This window comes from Salvelinus sp. IW2-2015, linkage group LG17 (genome assembly GCF_002910315.2).
Source record: "Salvelinus sp. IW2-2015 linkage group LG17, ASM291031v2, whole genome shotgun sequence".
NCBI lineage: Eukaryota > Metazoa > Chordata > Actinopteri > Salmoniformes > Salmonidae > Salvelinus > Salvelinus sp. IW2-2015.
Genome location: NC_036857.1, coordinates 11593735 through 11617519, shown reverse-complemented (window position 1 = coordinate 11617519; position 23785 = coordinate 11593735). Strand labels below are relative to the sequence as shown.

General features: G+C 44.1%; 1 protein-coding gene across 12 annotated transcripts in view; it reads left to right on the top strand.

Annotated features, from left to right (window-relative positions):
- Window positions 1–23785, top strand: part of LOC111976873 (death-inducer obliterator 1) — a 48802-nt gene that overhangs the window by 21524 nt on the left and 3493 nt on the right. For 5 of the 12 annotated variants that reach the window (XR_011481283.1, XM_070447845.1, XM_070447846.1 and 2 more), the window contains exons 7-16: window positions 14355–14853; window positions 15155–15314; window positions 15525–15641; window positions 15866–15970; window positions 16180–16333; window positions 16578–17331; window positions 18120–18273; window positions 18439–18528; window positions 18630–18825; window positions 18969–23672. Coding sequence is in view for 9 of the 12 variants with exons in the window: in XM_070447845.1 (XP_070303946.1) it covers window positions 14355–14853; window positions 15155–15314; window positions 15525–15641; window positions 15866–15970; window positions 16180–16333; window positions 16578–17331; window positions 18120–18273; window positions 18439–18528; window positions 18630–18825; window positions 18969–23672 (6933 nt within the window). In the remaining 3 variants the exon portion in view is untranslated. Of the gene's footprint in view, window positions 1–14354; window positions 14854–15154; window positions 15315–15524; window positions 15642–15865; window positions 15971–16179; window positions 16334–16577; window positions 17332–18119; window positions 18274–18438; window positions 18529–18629; window positions 18826–18968; window position 23785 lie in introns of all 12 variants that reach the window. The other 7 variants (XR_011481284.1, XR_011481285.1, XM_070447850.1 and 4 more) reach the window with 5 other exon arrangements.

Genomic DNA, 23785 nt, shown 5'->3' with positions numbered 1-23785 from the left:
AACAAGGTGATGACAACAATGGGCCTCAGGATCTCGTCACGGTATCTCTGCATTCAAATTGCCATAGATAAAACGCAATTGTGTTCATTGTCCGTAGTTTATGCCTGCCGCCCATACCATAACCCCACCGCCACCTTGGGAAACTCTGTTCACAACGTTGACATCAGCAAACCGCTCACCCACACGACGCCATACATGTAGTCTGCGGTTGTAAGGTCTGTTGGACGTACTGCCAAATTCTCTAAAATGACATTGGAGGCAGCTTATGGTAGACAAATAAATATTCAATTATCTTGAAACAGCTCTGGTGGACATTCCTGCAGTCCGCCTGCAAATTGCACACATGAGACCTCTTTGGTGTTGTGACTGCACATTTTAGAGTGGCCTTTTATTGTCCCCAGCAGGGTATACCTGTGTAATCATGTGTAATCAGCTTCTTGATATGTCACACCAGTCAGGTGAACGCACTATCTTGACAAAGGATAAATGCTCACTAACAGAGATGTAAACAAATTAGTGAACAAAATTTTAGAGAAATAATAATTTTCTGTGTATGGAACATATGTAGGATATTTTATTTCAGTTCATAAAACATGGGACCAACACTTTACATATTGTACTTATGTTTTAGTATAGTTTGTTTGCACAACTTTCTCCAGCAATAATTTTACTAGGACGGTCTGGGAGTGGTCTGAGTGAGGAATAGGAAAATAGAAAATGAGCTGTAGAGGTTTAGAATTCTCTTTATTGGTCTATTAACTAATTAACTGCATGGTGGTGTCACTATGGAAAGCCGAAACTCCCACCCATCCAAATCTGCTGATTTAGAAGGTCCTGTGTAGATAGTTAATTTTTGAAAATACAATCACGAAATAACACTGATACATTTATCACACTTTTACAGTATTAGTGACGTGTCATCAGCTGTTGTACAATATAATACCAAACACAGGAAAACTGAATTTTGACTGCACTGGGCCTTTAAAACAATGCATCAGCTATTCATCAAAGGAAAGCAGGATCATATTCACCTGAGCCCCAGACACTGCACTATCTATCCAGCCATGGGATTTGTTTTCAGAAGCATCTGTTCATAAACGCTACATTTGTATCTTAGGATTTATGCATGTTTTTTAAAGAAAGCTACCATAGTTGACAACATTTGCTACAAGTTGTCATGAAGTGCTTGACAGTAACCTGGCCTAGACCCCAAAGTCTAAGCAGAACCCCAGTGGCAAGAAAAAGAAGCCTTGAGATGAACCAGACTGAGGGGAGGCCCATCCTCCTCTGGCTGTACCAGGTAGAAGTTACATACAAATACAATGTATGTTCAAAGAATACGAGCAGGGACAGACTGTTTTCTGTATCTGCAAGGCACACACAGTTATTGCCGTTTTGGCCAGATAGTTGTCCATAAAAGACTTACAATACTCAAAAGTTTTTGGATAGACTTTGACACAGCATGATGGGACAGACCAATATGTGGAGGCACCAACAGGTAGGGTGAAGCAGAAAGGGAGGGCAGCATCTGGATGTGTTGGTGGAAAGCTGTCTATAATGGTAGTAATTGAGTACAACAAAGGCAGTCCCAGCCAGTGCCAATGTTCACTTTGGTACCTTTTCCCATACCAGACCATTCACTGCTGTTTAATGTGGGCCTGATTTCACTTGGATAAGTATGACAGGGTCTAGATTGATTCATACTTGAGCAAAGGGTTTCCCTCAAAGTGAGTTTGAACTTTCCAGTCGCTAAAGAAATTTAGATTTTGGACATTGGTTATTGTCACTAGTGTCAAGAGGCAGGACTGGGTCCTCTGCCTTGCCCTCTGGTAATGCTGCCCCTTTATCCAAGCCACTTGGTATTCAAGAGTACCGATGTTCAGCAGTTAGGGTGCCAGTGTCAAATGATCTATCAGTCCTATTCCCAACTAATTTTTGACTTACCAGAGACCTTGCAGCAACTGACATGATTGTACAGATTTTATTTAGCTAGTGCATTTAGCGAGGGGGGGAAAAATGGCCGTACTCGATTAATATTGCAATACATATAATTTGTTTATGAGGAAACACAAACTCAATGCAAAATGGGATTTTTATTTTATTTTTGGGGGGCCCCGTGTGGTCTTTTTTTTAAGGGGAACTGGAGCTCTGCACCCCTTTACATATATCCCCCCAATCTTTATTTCAGACAGGTGGCAAGTAAAGTAGAGGGGAGAACAGGAGGAAAGTGGTGGTTTCAGTGGGATTTGATCCCATGCTGTTCTGGGGGACTGCTGCTCCTCGTCACCAGCAGTTGGAACTTAAACTATTGTCAATTGCAGTGTCATATACACACACACACACACATAAGCAAATGATGCACTAGTCAATCTTTGGCTCACTTTTAGGCTTATGTCTGGCCACACAAATCCTTACTGAACCGATGCTGGCTATACACTACACCTCTGACATTTCTACAGCTCTCACACACAAACTCCAACATGCACACAGACACGGGACACCAACAAACACAGACATATTTTACACTCAGACCAGAGGGAGAGAGGATTCTATGCAAATAGGGACGGGGAGATTTGGAGAGCGGAGCAGTTTTTCAGCTGGAGCATGGAGCTGCTGAGAGGATGTTCAGATGCCATGCAGGATTTCTCCAAGGATCCTGACAAACAATGAATGCCAGATTCATAGATCCATTTCAATGAAGAAGACTGAAGTACACCGCTGGCCAATGCCACTGACATAATCAATACTGCAATGCCTGGCAGATCAGCAGGAGTTGTACAATTATCCTTCCAATAATTTGGAACATGACCTGAATAATCCTATTAGGATTTGAAATCACTCACAAAAGGACACACTTACTCCTTTGCTCTACAGTTGGGTTAAAGTTTTTGTCTGAATTAATTCAATAACCTGCATCAGTGAACACCTGTTTGAATCCAGTACGTGAATGGGATTCAGTGAAATGCCATAGAAGTGTGCAAGGAGTACAACAGTTTATTTAGTTATTGCACACATGGAACAATGACTAAGGCTGTGTTATGTTCTTCAAACAGCCCAATTGTTCTTTTTTTCCACTAATTGGTATTTTGGCCAATCAGATCAGCTCTGAAAAAATATCAGAATAGTTGCACTTTTTAGTAACATGGTCAAATATACAAGCATTATTTTGTACCATAGAAGGATCTTCCACAAAACAGACATGCATTTTATGTACATCCTATAATTTTTTTTGTTTTCCTGTGGTTCTGTTTTTATTTTTGACAGTTAAAAGTCCTGAACACATCTGCCACTAGAGGAATGCAACCTCAACGCTAATACCCTTAGAATGTGACCATGTGTCTTACATCAGTTCTCACCATTCAAATGGAAACATTTGACGTAGATGACCAGCTGAATTTGTTTTATATCGATCTGATACATTTCAGATTCACATACAAGTATTCACACCCTCTCTGGTATTTTGCAGAGGTGGACTGGGTCTATCGCACTACCTGAGATGAGTGACTATCACTACTATGGTCTGAGACACCTAGACCTCATACTGTTTTTAGTCACAACCAAGATTTAGGCAGCAGTCAAATGACCTCTACCTCCTCAGTTTTTACAGATTTTAATGAACTATAGCAAGGCTAGGTGGAGACCTCATCATTGCTTATTTTGCCCGTGTTACTCTACTTTCATGGGGGACTCCAGGTGGTGCACCTTTTCGTTCCAGCCCAGCACTAACATACCTGTGCAGCATCATGGTCCCCATAATTAAGGAAAACTGTTATTCCTTTATTTTTGCAGATCTGAAGGAACTGGATAGGTGTAAGCAATATGTGTCTTCATCTCTGCTATCTGTTCAACAGTTATCTTCCGTTTTAGCTTTTCGTCTTGAGCCACCAATTGTTAAACACAAGTACCCTCTACTGGCCAGACATTAGAATAGTTTTTTTTAAAAGTGCAATTATTCAGTGTGACGTTCTCCTGAGAATGTATCATATTCCCGTACCCCCGAAAAAGTGTCGTGAGAAATCCCCAATACTAATAGCACAGATTTTCTAAACCCAGAAGCGCAAAATCGCGAGACTTCCGGGAACACTTGCGAAACACACAGACCAGTCCGGGGTTTTAGAAGTCAATGAGAACATTTCTCCCTTTGTTGTTCATTTTCTCAATCTGAAGGCACAACCTAGATTAGAGCCAATGTCTTAAGTAGTTGAACATGTTATTACTCCAACCTCGCGAAAGTGACACGTTTTCGTCAAAAACAACTTTATATCAAGGGGTGCCATTGATTTGACATCCTGCACATGTGCAGTTCAGCGCGAGACGAACGTTTGGCCCATGACGTGTTTCTATGCATGAGCTGTGCTTGCCAACGTCGACATGACATCGCCTACAAGTGTGATCGGGGATTTCTATTTGGAGATGCAGTTTTAGCCTATCTTCATACTCTGCTGTCTTTGATAATATTTTAACGATACATAATTTTACATTTGTTCATGTTTGGATACGTTCTATTGTAGAAACGACTATATCAAATACTGTAAGCATTCTGGGTAAGATGTTATACAGATGTTCAACTACATACATTTAATGCCCTGATCATAATTTGTTTAATTACTCATGATGTTCTTTATATCCAAGTCACTTGATTGCTGCAAGGGTGCAGTTCCATTTACTTGCTAATGTGAATTGTTAAGACTCAAGCATAGAGCTTGACCTGATTATTGCTTTTACAATCTAAAACAGATGTCTTACAGAAGAAGGATGCACTTCTCCAAAGTGCACACTAGACACACTTAAACCTCAATCTCACAAGTGATCATATGACAGCAGTCCGATAAAGTACATAAATAGTAATCTGTAGTTTCTCCAATTGATCAATTTTGTATATAGGGCTGGTTGGGTTGGATGTGATCTTATAGTAGGATCAGAACAGAATCTGTGTAGAATCATTTAATCAAGCAAGTTTTGTAATATTGCTAGATGCAACCACTGAATGGAGATTGAGTAGGAAAGTGTGGATTTAACCAGAAGTTCTGTGTTTATGGAGCGAGCCCATTAACACCTGTGCCATAACGTTCCAGGACCTTGTTTCCCAGAGCATTCGCGGCGTCAAGATCATATATTTTAGTAGCCAAGGTCTTTCCCAGAGCCTTCGTTAGTATTGTTGCTCTTAAAAACCTTTGCACATCTACGGAGTGATCCTGACCACTCATAGAGCAGCCAAAGTGCATCTTTAGGCTTCTTTTCTGCCTTACCTCACAAGATAATCCTTCTAAAACAATGTAAGTGTTTTTGTGTGAATGGGCATGATCATACAATGTAAAATGTTTCATTTGGGTAATGTATAGGATATAATGTAATATTTGAAATATGTATTTATAACATTTTGTCAAGTTTGGTTTTATTTGCTCCAAAGCTGAATCTTATCGGGTACAAATTGGAAACACCTGGAATTCTATAAATGGCAAGCCATTGTCAGAGGTCATTGGAACAACAATAATACAGCATGGCTGCTATTCAGCGGATTGTTTATCCAACATAACCGGCGGCTCCGTCTGCGCAGTCGGTTGGTGTATATAAATCTGTATGTCCGTTGCAGCCCCAGCATTGTGAGTCTATCAGGCTCCCACAAGAGGTACTCAGACTGCTCTATGTTTTGTATAAATCAGCTGAGGCATAGCAGGGGAAGTAGTAGGGATGCTAATGGTGCTGTCGTAACCCCCCCCCCCCCTCCGGCGAAATAATAACAGCATCGCCACACCCAAACGTCTTCCTGTGGCTATGCGCTGAGGTGCAGCTTCTAACAGCCTTGTGCTTTTACTCAGTGTGGCGTTTCCTCCAGGGCTTTGGGGATGGACACAGAATATATATTTTTATGAAAAAACTAAATGTGTGTAGTAGAGGGTTAGTCACTGTATATATTTGTGGGCTAAAAGGAAACGATCTGATACAGATATATTGTGGTGTGCAATGTCCTAAAGCACTGTAGGAAAGAAGATGACTGTGGTTCAAATCTTAAAATTTATGAACATTACATGACAAATGGTTAGTTTATTTTCATACATAAAACCTAGTCTTCGAAATGTAATCTGATAATCCAGGTTTTTGGCTTGTTATGAAAACGCAAAGACGAAAACCAGCGTATACGGCATCCATCAATTATTAGTGTTGTGTATTTCTCCACTATAAGGAACAAATCTGCCATGCCCAGTGTCGGGTCTAATAGACGACATAACATAGTAAACGTAAATCCGGGACACTCAAATTAGTTTGATATGTTACGTTTGGTATGGTTACATACAGTGCTTGACTTAGACAGAAATAAGTGCCAGTACTCGTTTTGGGTACCGGTACTGTTTATATTTAGGAGTAGGAGCTCCACAGTACTTTTGAGCTAATATTCTACAAGCGGAACAGGAGCTCAAGCAGTAGAACGTTTGAGGTGCCGGTACTTGTCTCATGTGAGCTCCTGCCCAAGTCAAGCACTGGTTACATAAGAGAGGAGGTCACTTAACGCAAAAACGAAAGGAGGATGTCTGGAACTCTTGGAGGGAGTTCCATTCTGGGTTGAGATCTTGTGACAAACACACACACACCCCTGTCTCTTATACACATCTAGATGTGTATAAGAGACAGGAGGATGTCTGGAACTCTTGGAGGGAGTTCCATTCTGGGTTGAGATCTTGTGACAAACACACACACACCCTTTAAACCCCCTATGCTCTTTTGAGACCTCTCTTTCAAAGTCACTGAGATCTCCTCTATCCATGGTATCCAAAATAATGGGCAACTGGGCATTTTTATACATGACCCAGGGTTTCCATTAGCCGGCTTTTGGTCAATATATATATTTTTAAAGCAAATAAATAAAATTTGCACTGGCCAATTGTCCAGGAGAAGAAAAAATCCCATTGCGAAATAATTAATTGATAGAAATACCAGTCGATATAAATACATTTGACTGGTCATGCTTATCGGTCTATAGGTTAATTCCCATAATTGAGTGGAATTAAATTGGCGCGTGAACGTTTTATTCGTGATTTAGGCTCTTATTTATCACAGATACAGAGTCTTTGAGTGTAAAATCCGTCAGACAGCGTGAGTTGCATCTCAAACAGCAAATTCATAGGCAATGGAAGGCAGGCTTCATATCTATCGTTCAAATCTTTAAATTTATGAACATTACATGACAAATACTTAGTTTATTTTCATACCTAAAACCTAGTCTTCGAAATGTATAGGCCTAGCCTACTTTTCACATGAAATGTGGGCTATTAGTAGTGTTTGTTTATGATGCCAGCGCCATCGATTTCAGCACCAGGGAACTGGACTGCTCCCCCAACGGGATCATGTGAAAAACTGAACCCGGCCCCAACGATTACAGGCTCTTACAGGTTCACACTACCTGCTTATTTGGGAAACACTCTTGAAACGTTGGCTCGTAAATAACGATGCATTTAGTATAATCATGTAATGCTTAAGTTACAACGCAACTGGCAAACGAGGCCCAGACCTCTTAGCATATGTCATTGTGGGCTCACATACAGGAAGGCTCTCCAGGAGTGTCCTGCACACACACACCCCAATGCAAACAGGGAAACACTTCTTCAAAGGCTAAGAGTAACAAGAATACATGTCATTTCAATGCTTCCATCAATAGCGATGGAAACTGGAACAGCTAAAGCAACACTTGAACCAGCAGAGGACAATTCAATTGCGCTACTGCCTGTGCCATAAAGTTCCAGACCTCATGGCAAGAGCCATAGTATACTTTCCAAAGGCAGACTTCAATAAAAGTGATGATATAGGGGGCTACGTAGCTGAAGAAAAGAGAAATGAAAGTACCGTATGTTCCTCCATGACAGGGATCTATCATGCCAGTCCTTCGAGGGCTGAAGTCCTACTTGTTTTCATGTCTCCCTGGCACTTCACTGATCAGTCTGTATCATTGATTAGCCATTGACCACCTGATAGTCCAGGTTTTTGGCTTGTTATGAAAACGCACAGACGAAAACCAGCGTATACGGCATCCATCAATTATTAGTGTTGTGTATTTTTCTCCACTATAAGGAACAAATCTGCCATGCCCAGTGTCGGGTCTAATAGACTGGACATAACATAGTAAACGTAAATCCGGGACACTCAAATTAGTTTGATATGTTACGTTTGGTATGGTTACATACAGTGCTTGACTTAGACAGAAATAAGTGCCAGTACTCATTTTGGGTACCGGTACTGTTTATATTTAGGAGTAGGAGCTCCACAGTACTTTTGAGCTAATATTCTACAAGCGGAACAGGAGCTCAAGCAGTAGAACGTTTGAGGTGCCGGTACTTGTCTCATGTGAGCTCCTGCCCAAGTCAAGCACTGGTTACATAAGAGAGGAGGTCACTTAACGCAAAAACGAAAGGAGGATGTCTGGAACTCTTGGAGGGAGTTCCATTCTGGGTTGAGATCTGGTGAAAAACACACACAACCTATGCTCTTGAGGCCCTCTTTCAAAGTCACTGAGATCTCTTCTAGCCATGGTATCCAAATGAATGGTAAACTGGACATTTTTATACATTTTTATACATGACCCAGGGTTTTCCATTAGCTGGCTTTTGGTCAATATATATATTTTTAAAGCGAATAAATACAATTTGCACCAGGAAATTGTCCAGGAGAAGAAAAATCCCATTGCGAAATAATTAATTGATAGAAATACCAGTCGATATAAATACATTTGACTGGTCATGCTTATCGGTCTATAGGTTAATTCCCATAATTTAGTGGAATAAATTGGCGCGTGAACGTTTTATTCGTGATTTAGGCTCTTATTTATCACAGATACAGAGTCTTTGAGTGTAAAATCTGTCAGACAGCGTGAGTTGCATCTCAAACAGCAAATTCATAGGCAATGGAAAGCACGTTTCATCAGCGCATCACACACCACTTCGCAATGAGCTGTAGGCAGTATTCATTTTCAAAATAGATACTTCATTGTTTGAAACCTGAATGTTTTACTACATATTATGATGCATGTCTTACATTGCTTCAAAGTAGGCCTTGCCATAATCAGACCATATCTGTGGAGGCAATTATTTTCAACTTTCTTTCGTTGTCCACTAGCCAAAGGCCCTATCCTAGTCATATTAGCAACCCATGTTAATTGTTGCATATTAGATCTCCCCACTTTCGAAATTTCAAATGGATATTTTAATCTCTGTCACATGAAACCGCTCACATGCGCAATGCACTTTTGACAAGTGTTTTCTCGCTAATTGCACTATGGAAAATACATTCACACATAGCCTACTGCCTTGCTGCATTGCTGCGCTTATCTAAACATTCTGATCTGTTACATCAGACTCATTGCTTTTTAACGTTTCTTTTATTTTACGTAGCCTAGGCATAATGGTTGTTTGAATTTGGGATCTGTCGTCCCACAACTGTCCCAGCGTCTGTTTGGAATAGGCTATTTCTTTCTCAACAAGCTGACCAATAGAATAGGTAAACGTTTCTACTATAGTAGATTGCCATAGGCTAGTGATTTTGCTGTTCGTTACCTGTCTTGTTGGCTGAGGAAAAGTACATTTTGGACAGTTATTCTAACATCTTCAAAGTGTGCATCAGAATTTGGTAACAGCACATCATTGTATCCTCAACTTGCATGTTCTGTTAATATGAATGACCATAATCTAAATGTGATTACTGTCATTCTGAGCACCATGAGTAGACGCCCTAATCATGTTATGCGCCCAATGCATATCCGGTAAATTTCCTAATGGAAACCCTTACATGACCCTAAGCATGATGGGATGTTAATTGCTTAACTAACTCAGGAACCACACCTGTAGAAGCACCTGGTTTCAATATACACTATATATAAAAAAGTATGTGGACACCTCTTCAAATTAGTGGATTTGGCTATTTCAGCCACACCGTTGCTGGCAGGTATATAAAATCGAGCACACACCCATGCAATCTCCATAGACAAACATTGTCAGTAGAATGGCCTTATTGAAGAGCTCAGTGACTTTCAACCTGGCACCGTCATAGGATGAAACCTTTCCAATAAATCAGTTCGCCCTGCTAGAGCTTCCCCGGTCAACTGTAAGTGCCATTATTGTGAAGTGGAAATGTCTAGGAGCAACAACGGCTCAGCCGTGAAGTGGTAGGCCACACACACTTGCAGAACAGGAGTGCTGAAGCGCATAGCAAGTCAAAAATCGTCTGTCCTCCGTTGCAACACTCACTGCTGAGTTCCAAACTGTCTCTGGAAGCAACATCACCCCCACAACAGTTCGTTGGGAGCTTCTTGATACGGGTTTTCATGGCTGAGCAGCTGCACACGAGCCTAAGATCACCATGCGCAATGCCAAGCGTCAGCTGGAGTGGTGTAAAGCTCGCCGCATTGGAATCTGGAGCAGTGGAAACACGTTCTCTGGAGTGATGGATCAATCTTCACCATATGACAGTCTGACGGACAAGTCTGGGTTTGGCGGATGCCAGGAGAACGGTACCTGCCCGAATACATAGTGCCAACTGTAAATTTTGGTGGAGGAGGAATAATGGTCTGGGACTGTTTGTCATGGTTTGGGCTAGGCCCCTTAGTTCCAGTGAAGGGAAATCTTAATGCTAAAGCATACAATGACATTCTAGATGATTCTGTGCTTCCAACTTTGTGGCAACCGTTTGGGTAAGGCCCTTTCCTGTTTCAGCATGACATTGCCCCCGTGCACAAAGCGAGGTCCATACAGAAGTGGTTTGTCAAGATCGGTGTGGAAGAACATGACTGGCCTGCACAGAGCCCTGACCTCAACCCCATCGAACACCTTTGGGATGAATTGGAATGCCGACTGCGAGCCAGGTCTAATCGTCCTACATCAGTGCCTGACCTCACTAATGCTCTTGTGGCTGAATGGAACCAAGTCCCTGCAGCAATATTCCATCATCTAGTGGAAAGCCTTCCTCGAAGAGTAGAGGCTGTTATAGCAGCAAAGGGGGGACAAACTCCATATTAATGCACATCATTTTGGAATGAGATGTTCGACGAGCAGGTGTCCACATACTTTTGGTCATGTAGTGTACTCTGTATCCCTCATTTACTCGTGTTTCCTTTATTTTATTTACTCAAGTGTAAACTTGAGTTCGGCCTACTTCAGCTTCACAACATTACAGAGCATAAGATGTAAATGTGGACAACACATCTGACACCTTTGCATATCAACATACTGAGACATTACACACTATTTGTTATTATGCGTTAGCATATTTTATTATGGAGTGGAGACTTTTTGTTTAGTTCAGAGCAGTGGAGCCTGGTGTCACTGGTTCATAGATATTAAGCGCTTTAAAGCGTGACTGTCTTTAAAAAGCAACAAGTCCCTTTGAAAACGGCCTATGTGGCATCGATTCGAGTCAAACATTTATTCTAGTGTCCAAATTGACTACAAAGTGTAAATTGGATAATTCTGGTCATAAAGTCAGTCTCGTCTAAAACGGAGTTTGGAACAGCCGTGCTTCTCAACGGGTAAATTAAGGTTGGGTTTCGATATTACGATGTCCGTTTGCCCACTAACATGAGGTGAACTGCTGCTGTGATTGCTCTTTATACGATAGCATAGACAGTGAGACAGACCTGCCCAACAGCTCAGACTTTGTTAACATAAGGCAAGTCATCACGCATATTTGAACTTGAGAAATACTGCACCAAGCACCATAGCGCAATTTTACATCTAACTATCTTAGATTCATTCTGGGGATTTTGAGGAAGTGAAATAAGCTTCTGCGTCTGCAGTGTCTCGTGGGGGACAAACATAATTTACCAAAAGCGGAATCGGTCAGGAAACAGTGATAATATCTCTTTTGCCAAGATAATCCATCCGCTTGACAGGTGTGGCATATCAAGAAGCTGATTAAACAGCATGGTCGTTACACAGGTGCGCCTTGTGCTGGGGACAATAAAAGTACACTCTAAAATGTGCAGTTTTGTCACACAAAACAATGCCACAGCTGTCTTGTTTTGAGGGAGCGTGCAATTAGCATGATGACTGCAGGAATGTCCACCAGAGCTGTTGCCAGAGAATTTAATGATAATTTCTCTAGCATAAATCGCCTCAAATTGTTTTAGAGAATTTGGCAGTGCATCCAACTGGCCTCACAACCGCAGACCACGTGTAACCACGCCAGCCCAGGACCTCCACATCTGGCTTCTTCACCTGCGGGTTCGTGCCATCCCAGGCCCACCCATGGTCGAGCCCCTGCCCAGTTATGTGAAATCCATAGATTGGGTCCTAATTTATTTATTTCAATTGACTGATTTCCTTCTATGAACTGTAACTCAGTAAAATCTTTGAAATTGTTGCATGTTGCGTTTGTTTGTTCAGTATAAATGGACAAAGGATGATAGTGCAACGATGCTTTTGGGAAAGCCAGCCCTGGTTATGTTAACGTGTGGTTGGGTGTTTAAATGCTAAAATTAACATGAACCTTCTTATGATGGTATAAAGGTCAGCCATTTTGATCAGAGAGTTGGTCATCCATGCTTTGCCAGTGCAGTGATTTAGATATTGTGTAAAATAATGAATTTGAAGAATGTATGTTTGTTAGCAAGCTAGCTGGCTAGTTTTAGAGGAATGATTCCATTCAAATTAACTGCCAATATGCCAACATTCCATTCAAACAATGCAGCCCCATACACTGGCTGAAATCAGTTAAGGATAGGACTTGGACAAGTTATAAGTTATATGCAACAAGTACTGATTGTATCATATAGCACTCAGCTTTCCAAGAACACAAAAATTGACACATTTATGATCTGTTTACATATATTTTAGAGGCTATTTATATGGAAAAAAAGGTGTATAAAACCTGTATAAACTGTAGGCCTATTTATAATTATATTACAGTATTTTAGGTAAAATTTTATTACACAATTTCTGATATCACATGCCTTACTTTAATTTTCCTGCATAAGTAAAATCAGGATTATGCCTCTACTGCCATTCGTTTTATTTAGACTGGTTTGGAATTCTCCCTGACCAATATGGCTGCCGTTTTTTACCCCATTATGGAACTTTGAGGGTTAATTAATTTAATTTAATAGGATCTCTATGGGTTTCCTACTCTTTTTAAATTTGTATTTTTAGATCATTTGAGTCATAAATCACAGTACTGCCCTGCTGTCATTGCACAGAAGAACATAGGGGCCCTGGAATGACATTGGTTCAATCTTGTCGGCCTCTTTTAGTCAGGTAGTTTTGACAGTTATTTAGATGTACTTCTATTACATGGCAGTACAGATTTGATTTTCAATGTTTTAGCACAGGAAATTTTAGGTTTCCGAAATGGAGTCCCACTATCAGTCAGTTTACATGACGGTTGATCTATCACTCAACTGCTTTAACACCTAGGGTAAAAAATGGATACATGAATACAAGTGTATTATTGATATGTCTTTATTGTCCATTAAACAACAAAGATTATTATATTTTGCTGTCACAATACCAGCACCCAACTGCCTGAGACACACACACACAGACGAGAGGCTGAACCGGTCACAGGGTCAGCTGCAGAGCATTGCCTGTGGAGAGGGTGTGATGCCAGCAACCCCCCAGTTATTTGATGTAAATGTATTTGCATTGTAGTTGTTTCAAATAGTATTTCAGTGGGCTATGAACAGTCCGTTCTTACTTTTTTTTGCCAAATATTTTCGGTTTTTCGAGGGAATATATCCTGCCCTCTGCCCTTGCCTCACTGTTCTCAATCAAAAGACTTCAATTTAGCTGACAAGAAAATTCACAATTTTCCTACCTGGTATTTTACTAGCTGTAAAAGCAATGGCACAACATCACAAAGGGGAACACTTTTCTAGTAATGAATTGAGGAACAATTAAAGCCACACTGTACATACCATCAATGAGTGGGCCCCCAACAAAAACATAAACAATAGTGCAAATACATCACATTTTCCAATGCGGATACAGTTTTGTAGTGGTCAAGGAATAACATTCCATGAGATCAACATGACCTTTTATAACATTATTTGAAGCTGTACATCATTTGGCTACAGAGTCAAAGGTAATTGTTTTTGGTAATTATTAGGTCGAACAAAGCTAATCTCATCACACTGTACATCTCAGCCTAAGAAAGACCATTTTGAAGCTGATTCATTGGTAGTGGTTAATCACATGCGTGCACTGTTCATACTTAATTAACTGGCAATAACACACATATACATATGTTAACATATTTACCTCATGGCTTATTACACTGACTTCCTATAACAATTTTTGTTGATTATATTCATAGCTACCAGATGCCATATTGATTTATCAGCACTGATTCAGTTCCCCTGTTATTCTATTTTTTAACAGCTGGAAAGGCCAGTGAGCAGGTAGAGGTTGAGATTGAGCCCATTTCTCCTCAGACACATTCTCCAGATAACTATCCCTCAGACATCATCACTGAGTCGTCCCTTCCTCTGGGAAGTGCTCCAGGAAAAACCAAGAGACCAGCAAACAGCTGCAGTGTCTCCAGGAAACCCTATGTTGATACATCCCCTGTCAAACAACCCAATCCCCCCAAATCCAGTCCCTCTCCGACCCCTGAGGCCCCAAGCACCTCAGCCTCCAGACACCACGAAACAGGGGCCCTGAGGATTGGCAAGACGTCCTTCACCATCCCCAAGAAGCAGCCTCAACCCCTCGTGACTCCCATTCTACCCTCACCTCCACCCCCCACCCCAATGAATGAAACTAGGACACTGCCCGTGTCCCCAGCCCCTATCGCACCTTCCTCCAGACCCCCTCAGCCAGCCAACAACCAGGTCAGGCAGAGCATCCAACGCTCTCTCACCAACATCCTGTTCAAGAGGTGAATATAAGGAAAGAGATGACAAAATATACATGGTGGTTAGAAAAGTACACTCACACTCTCTCTCACACACACACACTGGATCACATTGATTGACAAAGAAATGATGGCTTAGTCTGAGAAGACACCCTATTCCCTATATAGTGCTCTAGTTTTGACCAGAGCCCATAGTTCTCATCAAAGGTAGTCCACTAAATAGGGGTAGCGTGCCATTTCGGACACACACATTGCTTGAGCTCTCTTTTAAATGTAGGGCAAAAATGTTATTAAAAGATTACTAATTACATTTTGATTTTATAAGGGTGTGCGACTGTGACGATTTGGAGAGGTCTGAGAGTGAAGTGGCGAAGCTGGTCACCAGCATCGAGACGGAGATGTTTAACATATTTAACAATACAGATAGCAAGTACATGAACAAGTACCGAACCATCATGTTCAACCTTAAAGACCCCAAAAATAAGGTTGGTCTAGACAGCAAAAAAAAACACATATGCCTTGTCATACAAAATAAATCCACATATATAATTCTCTGCTATACAGCATTTCATTCAAAAAGTTATGAAAACAACTATTCGATGTAACAAATGTGCCCCTGTCTGACAAACTAGACTTGTAGTTCACCATGTGGTAGTACGCTTCATTGATTGTCTCTTATTTGGGTGGGTCTCCAGGGTTTGTTCTACAGCGTCATCCGTGGTGAGGTCAGTCCCTTCAGACTGGCCAGGATGAGCCAGCGGGACATGCAGGCCACAAAGGTCTCAGAGCCGAACAAAAAAGACACTCCAGAGGTACAGTATAATATAGCCTAAGCAGAAACTTAATCTAAGCCAAAAACTTAGAATAATAATTAACTAAAGAAGACCATTCGAGTTGTAATGTAGTGCACAATACTAAAATACAAAAAATGACATAAATAATAACATACAAAGTTCACCATAATTCTTCACTGAGAACTATATTTATTATCCAAAACTTTACCAGTTGATTGAGATGTTGTCTGTGTGTATTGCAGGTCGGGGAGTCTGGTCCCAAAGCCGCATGTGTGCTGCCAAATCCAGCGCCTGAGCCAGTGAAGGTTGATCTACCTAGTCTTCCCTTTAGGCCAAGTAGACACATGGTATGTACAACATGTATAATATAACATGTATCGTCTACTCATACTGATGCAATACAATATCTAGGAAATTATATCGCCCTCAAAATGTGATCAGTTCATCTTCAAATGTAGCATACCTTTTAGATGAGCATATCAGTGTGTCTGTATCTGAGTGTGCATCTGTGTGTAACGTTTTAATAAATGAGTGTGTCATGATCCTCTTTTCTCAGGAACAGAAGAGCACTCTCTCTGCTGCCACTAAGGCCAGACCTAGCCAGTCGAACCAGAACAGCTCCGTCCCAGACATCCTCAGCTGCATGCTGAAAGACACAACTGCCGAGCACAGAGCTCACCTGTTTGACCTCAAGTGCAAGATCTGCACAGGTAAATAAAAACAGATAAAGTAAAATTACAGTGTACACACTACAACAACATCCAACGAACACCATAATATCATGTTGGCCTTCTGCACTGTATCAAACTATTTTAGTGAAGGGCAACAGTGTTGATATAAACCACAATCACTCCCAACGTCAAATTAATGATTTACTGAACTTCTATGGTGTTGAGTGTACTGATGCTGCTAACCAGTGTTTTGTGTGGGTTGGTATCTGTTTCTGCCCTTCAGGTCAGATAACAGTTGAGGGTGAGGAGGAGCCTGTACCCAAGAAGTCTAAACTCTCTGGGTCATCGTCATCCTCCACAAACCCAGACGAATGGAAAGACAGGCCGTCTCGGCCACCCTGGATGTATGCCAGAACAGATCCCAGAACAGAGGAGAGAGGATGGAGAACTCCAGCAGGAGATGAATCACCCCTCCTTGCACCCCCCGACTCCCCCACCATGGGTTCCCCTGCCTCCCCCCTAATGGAGGATGACTCTGTCTTAACCATCATGGAATCCCCCGCTTCACCCACAATGGAATCTCCCGCTTCTCCACCAATGGAATCTCCCGCCTCCCCCATTTTGGAATCCCCTGCCTCCCCTGTCATGGATTCTCCCGCCTTCCCCATTCTGGAAACCCGCAAAGCCAAGACACCGTCCAGAATGTATACCCCAGTCATGATTCCGGCTGTTTCTACGGTAACCATTACAAGGCGTGATCCCCGCACTGCTGGCAACCGTTCTGCTGTTATGTCTGGTGACCCCCACACCGCTGGCAACCGCACTCCTGCCATGGCAACTGTCGCCATGTCTACAGTCCCACCTCCACCAGTCTCTTATGTCCCTGCGAAACAGAGTGTTACTCTGAGCAAGACATTCATGCCCTTGCCACCACCCCCATCCCTGCCACCAATGCCAGCATTACCCAAATCTATCCTGATGAAGCCATCCTCCTCATCGTTCTATGGTTCTTCAGGATCCTCTTCATCCTCTTCAAGGTATCTCCTCTCAGCTTGCCACCATCACTACAAGTGATCCTTGATAAGAATGTGTTTTATGATAATTAGTTGTGGTGGTTAATTTCTTTACTATCAAATGAGGTGAGACAAACTTATCACACAAGTCAGAGTTATACTTAAACTAAATCTTTATTCACTTATTAATAAGGGAGTAGGTCAATACAACACACACATATAAAGTGAATCGGTTGAGTGCTCTGCGATACTGATGGCTGGTCGACGAATCACCCTCAGATGATTATTTGAGAGCCCGACACAAAGGATACAAATAACTTTTATAGCAAAGATCCACCCCTTTTAGTCCACATGACAAACAACAGATGTGTGGAATAGGTCACAAGGTTAAGATTTGTATGAAAGATCTGCTGTAAAGACTGTTCTCATTGTGTAGAAACCATGGTCTGGCCCCGAGCCATCTTTCCCTGGTACCTTATAGAACAGAAACATTAACTCATGCTATGGAATGTGGTCTTGTTAGGTTTATCACCCAAAGCATCGTAAATCTTYTGTCAGTATTAAGCCCCCCAGAGGCCCACTTTCAGTTCACACAGACGCAATAGAGTTATAAGAACCCTCTTCTGTTGCATAAAACAACCATTTGATGCAATAACAGTATTATAACATAATCTTGTAATTTCCCTCACATAGTGCATGTTCATTTCAGTCAGAATATAAATCTTGTTTCCTCCTCTGTGCATGAGTTATATTTGATTTACAGCTGAGTGAATGTGCAGTAATGGACTCTAATTGTGATGATGTGTTTGCAGGGCTGTGAACTCCCACTCCCCTCAAGATGGGGAGACAACCCAGTTCCTGGCCAAGCAGGAAGTAGTGTGGAAGGGCTTCCTCAACATGATCAGCGTGGCCAAGTTCGTCACCAAGGGCTATCTGGTCTCCGGGCCTTCTGAATATCTCAAAGAGGTAACGAATATAACATATAACTTTGCTACCATGACCGCAAGAGAAAAAATAGGAGAGCATTGTCAAATATCTTTAGATTTGTTTATTTGTTTAAGACAATACCTTTCATAAACAACCTAGCAGTTTGGTCTATATGGATATTAACAAAACATTTATTTTGTTTAGGATCTGCCTGATACCATACAGCTTGGTGGAAGAATCATGCCTCAAACTGTGTGGGATTACATCGGGAGAGTGAAGACCTCTGTTACAAAGGCAAGCCCTCCCTATGTCATGAAAAAAACGATACAATTTAGATAGAAACACATACACAGACCCTGTCTCAATGATAAGAGATTATTATTATTGGTCCACAGGAGCTGTGTGTGATCCGGTTCCACCCAGCGACAGAGGAGGAGGAGGTGGCCTATGTGTCTCTGTTCTCCTACTTCAGCAGCAGACGGCGCTTCGGGGTGGTGGCCAACAACAGCCGCAGCATTAAAGACATCTACCTCATCCCACTCAGTGCAAAGGAGTCCATTCCTTCCAAACTCCAACCCTTTGAAGGATCAGGTAAGAAAATGCTGTCATTTAGGCCAACATGTAGAAGGCTACACAGATGCCACACTGACATTTGAATGCGGGTATATCTTTTTTTATGCTATTTTTTTTTTTACATTCAAAACTAATCTCCCTACGCCCTGTTTATTTAACAGGCTTTGAGAAGAATCGCCCCAATCTTCTTTTGGGACTGGTTATTTGCCAGAAACCCAAACGTGCGGGAAGCTTGCCACAAGAGGTTGAAGAGAAGAGAGCCAAGATCCACATATCCAAAGACTCCAGAGATAGTGGCCTCCCGAGACCCCCTACGCTGTATGGGTCTGACCCTAGGACGGAGGAATTCCTGCCCTACGACCCAGCGATGCCCATCATGTCCACCCCTCCTGGTTCCCCTCCTTCCACTGGATCCCCATCAGACTCCTCCTCCTCTGGCTCACTGACTATTCCATCACTTCTGTCCTCCATTAGAGCTGCTCTCCCTGCTTCTGCCCCACCCCCCACCACTAGCACATCCACCACTCCCCTGCAGACCATCCTGAAGTCACTGTTTGGGAAGGACTCTCATGCAGTCCCAGCAGTTGCAGCAGTGCCCCTTCCAACCACTCTGCTCCCTCCCCCAATGGTGGATCCGATAGTACAGCAGTACGGGCAGAAATCCAAAGTCAAAGAGATTGAGGAGGAGGAAAATGAATATGATCGACCATATGACCCGGAGGAGGAGTATGATCCAGCAATGGGCTATGGAAGGGTTGCCCCAATTAATATAGATAAAATGTTTGAGGCGAATGCTGCCACTCAGGCCACGTGTGCAGATGATGACGACGTGGCTTACGACCCTGAGGATGAGACTATCTTTGAGGATATGCACAATGATGGGGTCAGTGTAGCGAAAGTCCCAGCTCCAACTTCAGCTCCAGCTCCTACCCCAGTCCCAGCTCCAGTACAAGACCCAGTCCCAGATCCCAGTCCAGCCCCAGCCCCAGCCCCTCTGAGCCACCCCATTACTGGTGCTGTGATTGTGTCAGCCGCTACTCTGACTGAACAACAGCGAATGCTTGAGGATCTCAACAGGCAGATTGAGGAGCAGAAACGGCAGCTGAAGGAGCAGGAGGAGGCACTGCGTCAGCAGAGAGAGGCAGTGGGCATGTTCATGGCCCACTTCTCTGTTTCCGATGCCTTGATGTCTCCCCCTACTAAATCTGGGCTGTCTCACTTACAAACACAGCAGAGTGAAGGAGAGCAGTCTGAGGCAAATCCTTCAGTCAATCAAAGAGCTTTAAAAGGTATTTTGAAAACGGAGGAAACAGAAGTACCAATAAAACAAGAGATTAAGAGAGAGACCAAGACTGTACCTCTTTCAGTGTCAAGAAATGTGGAAATGCCCAATGCATCACCAAAGCGGGTTAAAGAGATTAAAAAGGAAAATATTCAGGCAACAGACAATTCAGATCCTGAAGCTGGTGAGATCCAGGACTCTGATGTAGCTTACGACCCAGAGGATGACACTATCTTTGATGAGCTGAAAGACACAAATGGAGAAGAAAAGGCGAAAACCTCAACTCGATCAGATTCAGCAAGGCGTTCTGAGCGGTCTCGTGACTCCTCAGTGTCTAGCTCGTGTCGTGGTGCATCGCGCAATGACACTCCTGATAGGAGGCGTAAGCGTAGCAGCCAACCAGATACTCACTCACCGAAAAGACGGGACCGTAAAGTCAGGGACCGACACGAAAGCCCTCCTCGTAGATCTGGCCACCGGTCCCCTGGACACTCTGATAGGCGAAGGGAAAGACACAGACGGGGTGAGAGGAGCCGACCATATCACAGAGGTCATCACCACTCTGAGCGCCCAGGCCGTCATATCCCTCATAAAGAGCGTACTTCTCGACGCAGCTCTGGTAGCCATAGAAGATCCCCATCTTCACCAAGACAAAAACAAGATTCTGGCTCTAGGGGACTCTCAAAGGGTCAAAGGGAGACTTCTCCTCCAGTGTGGGATGACTCAAAGGGCCCAGAGGCTCCTGAAGACATGGGTCCTACAAGTCCAGCTCCAGCACTGGTCATGGAGGCTAATGACTCACCTCAGCCCCCTCTTGAAAGACAGGACATTGATGAACCACTGTGTGATCGTTGTGATTCTGGAGGTCCACCACAGGGAGAGATTGAGGACACAGGCCGTCAAATGCCCCATGAGAATCCCACTCCCCAGAAGCCTGCGGATCAACAACCTTCTCAAAGCTTGCTGGGATCACCATCAAAAGGGCCCAACAACGAGCAAGGCCCCAACATCCAGCTTCAAGACAATAGGGATAGGCCCTCTCAACTGGAACTACTAGAGCAATGCAGTGTACAGAGCCCATCAGACATTATGAGAGAAAAACAGTTTTCCTCACAAGGTCCTCCCCACATGGCCTCTCCTAATAACCAGGGTGAGCGGTCCAGCAGTTTAGAGAGGAGAGATCCTGATATTAGGGAGGGAAGGAGAAACCAAGGGCCTGATATGATGGGACCCGGGCCAAACATGAGGGGTGAAAGGAGAGGGCCGCAAATGAGGCATCCAAGTCCAAATATCAGAGGTCCAGAACCAGACATAAGGGGTGAAAGGAGCGAGCCACAAATGATGCATCCAAGTCCAAATATCAGAGGTCCAGAACCAGACATGAGAAGTCCAGATATGAGAGAGGACCACTTCTCACCAACAACTTACTTTGGAGGAAAGAGATCACCATCGCCCCATTTTAATAGTCCAAGGATCCCCTTATCTGTTCCAAGAGGAAATTTTAAGGATCAACGGGGAGCACCTTGTCCTGGTTTCCGCCCCAGGGGTCCTCGTACCTCAAGGTGGATGCCACCACGGTCCCGGTTTGATGGTCCACATAATCCGCTAGTAGTAAGACCTCTAGAGCTGCTCGGAAAACAAAGAGGCACCAACCAGAATCATGACAATGGAGGTGAGCCTATTCAACCAGAAATAAAGGAGCAACACATTGCACAGAGCCCATCGGACATTATGAGAGAGAACCAGTTTTCCTCACAAGGTCCTCCCCACATGGCCTCTCCAAGCAACCACGGTGAGCGGTCCAGCAGTTTAGAGAGGAGAGATCCCGAAATGAGGGAGGGACGAAGACACCAAGGCCCAGACATCAGAAGTCCAGATATGATAGAACCTGGGCCAGACATGAGGTGGCCAGGGCCAGACATGTGGGATGATAGAAGGGGTCCAGGGCCAGACATGAGGGGTGATAGGAGAGGGCCAGACATGTGGGATGCTAGAAGGGGTCCAGGGCCAGACATGCGGGGTGATGGGAGAGGGCCAGACATGTGGGGTGATAGAAGGGGTCCAGGGCCAGACTTGAGGGGTGATGGGAGAGGGCCAGACATATGGGATGATAGAAGGGGTCCAGGGCCAGACATGCAAGGTTCAGGGCCAGAGATGGGGTGTCCAGGGCCAATCATACGAGGTCTAGGGCCAGACATGCGAGATCCAGGGCCAGACATGAGGGGGGATAGGAGAGGGCCAGAACCTGACATGAGGGGTGATAGGAGAGGGCCAGAGCCGGACATGAGGGGTGATAGGAGAGGGCCAGAGCCCGACATGAGGGGTGATAGGAGAGGGCCAGAGCCCGACTTGAGGGGTGATAGGAGAGGGCCAGAGCCCGACATGAGGGGTGATAGGAGAGGGCCAGAGCCYGACATGAGGGGTGATAGGAGAGGGCCAGACATATGGGATGATGGAAGAGGTCCAGGACCAGACATGACAGCTCCTGAAATGCCAGCCCCAGATCCAGATATGAGAAGTCCAGACATGAGAGTGGACCACTTCACACCAACAGCTAACTTTGGAGGACAGAGACCAACATCGACTCATTTCAGCAGTCCAAGGATGATCTCACCTGTTCACAGAGGACATTTTGAGGATCAAAGGGGAGTACATCGTCCTGGTTTACGCCCCAGGGGTCCTCGTCCTTCGAGGTTCAACCAGCCCAGAGGCTCATATCCAGGGCACTTCCCAGGGGTGCAACCACGGTTCTGTTTCGATGGTCGACAGGGAGTGGTAAGACCTGCTCATGCCTCGCTGGTAACACCAAGGGAGCACAGTATACAGAGCCCATCAGAAATTCTGATAGAAACCCAGATACCCTCACAAGGTCCTCCCCACATGGCTTCTCCAAACAACAAGGGGGAGCGGTCCAGCAGTTTAGAGAGGAGAGATCCTGATATTGGGGAGGAAAGGAGAAACCCAGGGTCAGACATCAGAGGTCCAGATATGATGGGACCAGGGCCTGACATGAGGGGTGATAGGAGAGGACCAGGGCAAGACATGAGGGGTGATAGGAGAGGACCAGGGCCAGACATGAGGGGTGATAGGAGAGGGCCAGGGCCAGACATGAGGGATGAAAGGAGAGGGCCAGATATGATGGGACCAGGGCCAGACATGAGGGGTGATAGAAGGCCAGGGCCAGACATGAGAGATTCAGGGCCAGACATGAGAGATTCAGGGCCAGACATGAGAGATTCAGGGCCAGACATGAGAGATTCAGGGCCAGACATCAGAGGGCCAGGTCTAGTGCCAGACACAAGGGGTGATGGGAGAGGGCCAGGGACAGACATGAGGGGTGAAAGGAGAGGTCCAGGGCCAGACATGAGGAGTGATGGAAGAGGTCCAGGGCCAGACATGAGGGGTGATGGGAGAGGTCCAGGGCCAGACATGAGGGGTGATGGAAGAGGTCCAGGGCCAGACATGAGGGGTGATGGGAGAGGGCCAGACATGAGAGATCCAGGGCTAGACACAAGGGGTGATAGGAGAGGTCCAGGGCCAGACATGAGAGGTCCAGGGCCAGACATGAGGTGTGATAGGGGAGGTCCAGGGCCAGACATGAGAAAATCCCAGGGCCAGACATCAGAGGGCCAGACACAAGGGGTCATAGGAGAGGTCCAGGGCTAGACATGAGGGGTCCAGGGCCAGACACAAGGG